Raw genomic sequence first — 5,645 nt, 5'->3', positions numbered from 1 at the left:
GGGGCCCTGAGAGCACTCTCGGGTCTTCCTCTGTGAGGAGTCATTGCTTGAAGATTCCCCTGGGACCTGCACCCTGCTCTCAAGCTTGGGAGGTCTAGGAGGTACCAAGAGCTCGGCACAAATTCAGGAACCTTTGTTGCTAGTGCAGGCAGAAGGCACACAGGCAGGAACAGGTTCAGGAGGCTGGCCAGGGTGGCCTGGGCCGAGGCAGAGGCACCCCAAGGGCAGGCTGGGGTTCCAGGCTGCGTCTCAGCCCGAGGACAGCTCTTATGCCACGTGGGGCTGAGGCACATCGTGCATCTCTGCTTGATGAGGGACCTTGGCAGTTCTGACTCATGACCACAGCTGAATATCCCCCAGGGAAGTGTCTAGAGAGGGAATGAGTGAAAGTAGGACAAATAACGCTCAGATCTTCAGCCACCCTGCTAAAAGCCCCATGCACTCCGTGTCCTACCTCCAGAGACTGCACGGCAGTGTCTTCAGGGCACCATCCCCAAATCAGGGCCGGGGCTCCTGGGCACCTCTGCAGAGGCCCAAGCATGAGGGCCCTGGGCCCTGCTGACACATGGGGGACATGGGGCGGGGCACAGAAGACCTGCTGTCAATCTTCTGCTTGAAAGCAGGGCCAGGGACAGCAATACTGACCTCCTGGGAGAGCTGCCAGGGGTGGGTGAGATGACACGGGGTCTGAAACTTTGGACCCCCAAGCACAGGGAGGGCACAGCTGTGTGACTGCTGGGTCCCTGGGAGGGTGTGGGGCCCACGACCACGCCCCCGTCAGACTTTCCCCACTCTGGGAGCTACTCGTGTTCCAGGAAGAAAGAAGGATGTGGGCCCTGAGCACACACCCCATGGGGACAGGGTCCTCTCACCTTTCTGACTGAGGAGGGGCTTGCAGGCCAGCCTCGCCATCCCTGTCGGTGACCCCGTCTTCTGGGTTCTCTGCTCCTCAGCTGGACCAGCCAGGCCAGACAGACAGGGCCTCGGCCACAAACTGCCTTGGACGCCAGTGTGCCAGTGGGGTCTTTGCATCCCCTAAGTGCCCCTGTGTGGACTGCAAGCCCCCATTGGGAGGGACCTTGACTGGCTCCTGCCTCCACCCCTGGATGCAGCATCTGGCCCAGGCAAGAGAAGCCATAACCCGGGGCTGCAGGAGATGAGAGCCCAGCCCTTCCCTCTGCTCCCTGTCCTGGTCCTTGTAGAAGAGAGACAAACATACCCAAGGTCTCCTTTCCTCCCTTGCAAAGATAAGGCACCCATCCATCTTGTGCCTGGAGGAGGAGGGGGACTCTTGCCCCCACTGCTGCCCCTTTGGGTCCCTGCTCCAACCCTGCCCCGCTCCAAGAGCCACCCCCAGCAGTCCTGCGTCAGTGCCTGACTTAGGCCCATCCATCTCCCTCCACCCGCTGGAGCCCTCAGCCTGAGCGCCGCCCTGGGCTCCCTGGTCTGGCCCAGAGCCAGTCTGGCCTGTGACGTGATCAGATCGCCTGGGAGAGCAGGCCCAGTGAGATAAAAGGAAGGGGCTGAGGGGGCAGGGAGCAGCAGGATGGCGCTGTGGGCAAAGGCCAGGGTGCGGATGGCAGGGCCCTGGCTGTCCCTGCACTGGGCACGCCCACTGGGCACAAGAGCCGCTGCAGCCCCCAAGGCGGTGCTGCCCTTCGAAGCCATGCCCCGGTGTCCTGGCAACAAGTGGATGCGGATGCTGCAGATTTGGAAGGAGCAGGGCTCTGAGACCATGCACTTGGACATGCATCAGACCTTCCAGGAGCTGGGGCCCATTTTCAGGTAAAGCGCTGCCCGCTCACCTCAGCGAGAACACCCTCACGTTCTGTCCCCCTTGGTGGCTGAGTCCTACTGGGCCAGGGCTGTGCCACATCCCACTGCCCACATCCTGGCGGGGGCACCCGGGCCGTGGGGAAGGGGCAGGGAGGGGGCTCCTTGCGGCAGGTGTGCGCCTGGGCCACTGCAGACTGGGGCCCTCAGTGAGCAGGAGCCCTGGGCGGCTCGCTGCTGGGAGCACAGAACGCAGACCCCAGAGGAGGGGAGGCTTCAGTGAGACCGCGGGAGGGCCCGCCTGCTCTGAGCCAGCGCCTGGCTCTGTGGAGCGGGGACCAGGCAGGACATGGCCCCCCAGCAGGCCGCGGAGCTCTGCCCCCACAGGTACGACGTGGGAGGGAGACACATGGTGTTCGTGATGCTGCCCGAGGACGTGGAGAGGCTGCAGCAGGCGGACAGCCTTCACCCCCAGCGGATGCTCCTGGAGCCCTGGCTGGCCTACCGACAGGCTCGCGGGCACAAGTGCGGCGTGTTCTTGCTGTGAGGGCCGGTGGGGGTGCAGAGGGAGAGGCGGGGCGGCCTGGGTGCCGAGAGCAGGTGGGACAGGGAAGGCCTTAACGCGAGCCTGCCTGGGGCCCACCTGGGTGGGTGGGGAGAGGGTGCCCACTGGCTCCTGATCGGGCTCGTGCCCCAGGCAACCTGTGTGCCCTGGAGCTGGATAAGGGGTGGGCCACGGTGGGGACCCTCCCTGCAGGGCCAGTGGAGGGAGGGTGACGCCTGCAGAGGCCTCCGAGGGGCCTGCCAGTGGGGTGCACGTCTCCCTTCCTCCAGCCCCCCAGGGGTTGAAGCAGCCCCCCATGGGCACTGGGCCCTGTGTGGGGAACACCAGGAGAGGCACGACTGGATTCTGCCACAAGGGGCAGGAGCTGTGCGGGGAGGGGAGCGAGCAGGCAGCATGGCAGAGGCCTCGTCCACTCTGGGGCATGGTGAGAGCAAGCTGGACCAGCTCCCAGGGGCTCGGCCTCCTTCCTCTCAGAAGAAGCCTCCAGGCCCAGGGGGGGCCCGGAGGGGAGGTGCGTATGGCAGGCAGGGGGCCTGCGAGTCTGCAGACACCCCGGCAGCAATCTCAGCCAGAAGCCCCCGTCTCAGCCTGGGTGAAGTACCCGACGCCGCCCGGAGGAAAGAGGTGCTGCCATGATCCCAACAGGGTCAGCCTGCCCTTGAGGACCAGCAGGCGGCTCCCCCTCTGGCCCGTTTTGCTCTGGAGAGAGGAAGGTGGGGTGCAGGACGGGGCCACTGCTGACTGACACCCTGACGCTCCACTCTCTGCTCTACAGCAACGGGCCCCAGTGGCGTTTGGACCAACTGCGGCTGAACCCAGACGTGCTCTCGCTGCCAGCCCTGTAGAAGTACATGCCCTTGGTGGATGGTGTGGCCAGGGACTTCTCCCAGACCCTGAAGGCGAGGGTGCTGCAGAATGCTCGGGGGAGTCTGACCCTGGACATTGCGCCCAGCGTCTTCCGCTACACCATCGAAGGTGTGGGCTGGGGAGGCGGGCGCACCTCAGGGTGTGCGGGGAGCTGGCCCTGAGGCCCGGGCTGCCCGGGGCTCAGGAACCCCTCCTCCTGCAGCCAGCACCTTAGTCCTTTACGGAGAGCGGCTTGGCCTTCTGACCCAGCAACCAAACCCTGACAGCCTGAACTTTATCCACGCGCTGGAGGCCATGTTCAAGTCCACCGTGCAGCTCATGTTTGTGCCCAGGCGCCTGTCACGGTGGACGAGCACCAGCATGTGGAGGGAGCATTTTGAGGCCTGGGACTACATCTTCCAGTATGGTGAGGGCTGGGGCCCAGGCAGTGCGCTGACTAGGGCCCCCAGGACCCCCTCCACTCACCACAGTCGCGGAAGGACTGAGGTCCCGGGAGGGGCTTGTGACTGAGTTATGGTCCCAGACACCGTCGGCAGTGATGCTGGCCTGGGCGGGCCTGAGAACTGGGGCAGGACGTGGAGACTTGGGGGCATGGAGGGTAAAAGGCAGGAGGATGACAAAGAGCAGTGCTTCCCAGCGCCAGACCCAGGGCTTCTGTCGCTGTGCATCCTGCAGCCAACAGAGCCATCCAGAGAATCTATCAGGAGCTGGCCCTCGGTCACCCGTGGCACTACAGCGGCATCGTGGCAGAGCTGCTGATGCGAGCAGACATGACCCTGGATACCATCAAGGCCAACACGATCGACCTCACTGCTGGGAGTGTGGACACGGTCAGGCCAGCACCCAGCCCTTCCCATAGACCAGGGAGCTCTCCTGCCTCCAGGCAGCCTCCACCCACAGCAAATGTCTCCTTCATGCCCCTCCCCAATCTATGCCTCCAGCTTCCCAAGGGGAAGGCATCTGTGGTGACCCACATGGGAAACCAGGCTCCAGACAGAGTGTGGAGTGGCCGGAGACCTGGGCACCTGCAGCATCAGAGGTCCCTGGGGTCCTGGGGGGAGGGGAAGGGCCGAGGTCCGGCTGCAGGGTCACACTAGAGACCTGTTCCAGAGACAGAGACGATCCTTTGGAGGTGACAGGCTAATGGGAAGGGCAGCAAGAGGCTCCAGTGTGTGTGGGAGACAGCAGGTGGCAGGGAAGCCAGCCCAGGGGCCGGGCCAGGCCCAGGGTGTGCAGTGCAGCTGAAGCATCCTGCCTCTAAACCGAGCTTCTCTCTGCCAGCATCTCTGAGGGCCAGGCACCCAGGCCCTGAGCAGAGGCGCAGGCTCATGGTGGAGACACTCCCTGAGCCGGGGCTGTGATGCAGCCATAAGGTGAGAGAGGGTGGGGCAGGCATGTGCCTGCTCTGGGAAGGCTTCCTGGAGAAGGAGGGCTTTCACTGAAATTGGAGGGACCACACAAAGAGGAGGCCCAGAGGGCAGCAGGCCAGGCCCTGCCAGAGCCGGCAGTGAGGAAAGGCCATGAGGCTGAGTGGAGGGAACAGGGCAAGTGGACAGAGGAGGGCAGACCGGGTCAGGGACCCTGTCAGGAAGGGCCTTGCACACTTGTATCCCAGGCTAGAGGAAGCCAGTGTGGGGAGTGTCTTGTTCAGGCATCCGGTCCCTCATGGGCTACAGGGCAGAGCACAGCATGGACTATAGCTCATGGAGCCGCGGGGAGGCCGGATCTGCCCGGCAGGCGATGCCAGGGGCAGGTTACCTTGGGGATGACATTTAGGAGATTCCGAGCTGCCCAGGTCTCTGGCTGGATAGCGGGCACCGCTCTTTGCACATGGAAATGATCCAGGAGGAGGAAACAGTTGGGAGTTTGGGCAACCGGTTCCTGCTAGTCCCCTGTGAACGGACCTGCCTCTGGATGCCCAGATGGACCTCAGCTCCTCAACTCTCCCCACTGAGTATATGCCATGAGCGAGCCCCTCCTGGACCCAGGGGAGGAAGAGAACCTCCAGTTCTGAGGTGGCCACAGGAGGCCCGCGTCTCAGTAACGTTGGGGACGCCTCCCCTGAGGGATTCAGGGAAAGCTGACGAGCTGGTTTTAGAATCTCCAGGACTCCAGGTCTGGGCTTTGTGGTCTCCAAGCCTGCAGGTCCCCTGCCCCAGGGGACCACCATCTTTCTGGGAGGGGCTCGGGAGTGGAGGGGCACTGCCTACGACGAGGTCTGAGCCCTGACCCTCTCCACCCCCTGCAGACAGCCTTCCCCTTGCTGATGACTCTCTTTGAGCTGGCTCGGAACCCGGAGGTGCAGCAGGCCCTGCGCCAGGAGAGCCTGGTGGCTGAGGACCGGATCTCAGAAAATCCCCAGAGGGCCACCACGGAGCTGCCTTTGTTGCGGGCGGCCCTCAAGGAGACCTTGAGGTAGGCGAGGTCGACCTGGACTGCC

The 5,645-nt window shown here is 64.0% G+C and overlaps 1 protein-coding gene and 1 long non-coding RNA gene across 2 annotated transcripts; one reads left to right on the top strand and one right to left on the bottom strand.

Moving 5' to 3' along the window:
- Positions 1 to 1,546: 1,546 nt before the first annotated feature.
- On the top strand, positions 1,547 to 5,639 carry LOC120859420 (cytochrome P450 11B1, mitochondrial-like). The gene is given in 6 exon segments (XM_040235535.1): positions 1,547 to 1,785; positions 2,161 to 2,316; positions 3,114 to 3,313; positions 3,408 to 3,611; positions 3,881 to 4,035; positions 5,454 to 5,639. Coding segments are annotated over 6 exon segments (1,125 nt in total). The 3' UTR covers positions 5,625 to 5,639.
- Positions 4,977 to 5,530, bottom strand: LOC120859422. Its single transcript, XR_005720079.1, has 2 exons — positions 5,445 to 5,530; positions 4,977 to 5,155 (listed from the first exon to the last, which is right to left on the bottom strand). It is a non-coding gene; the product is annotated as an uncharacterized LOC120859422 (long non-coding RNA).
- Positions 5,640 to 5,645: the final 6 nt, after the last annotated feature.

The sequence above is a fragment of the Oryx dammah genome, unplaced genomic scaffold (genome assembly GCF_014754425.2).
Source record: "Oryx dammah isolate SB20612 unplaced genomic scaffold, SCBI_Odam_1.1 HiC_scaffold_882, whole genome shotgun sequence".
NCBI classification, from domain to species: Eukaryota; Metazoa; Chordata; class Mammalia; order Artiodactyla; family Bovidae; genus Oryx; species Oryx dammah.
The sequence above is the reverse complement of the archived record's forward strand: the minus strand, read 5'-3'. Positions and strand labels throughout refer to the sequence as shown.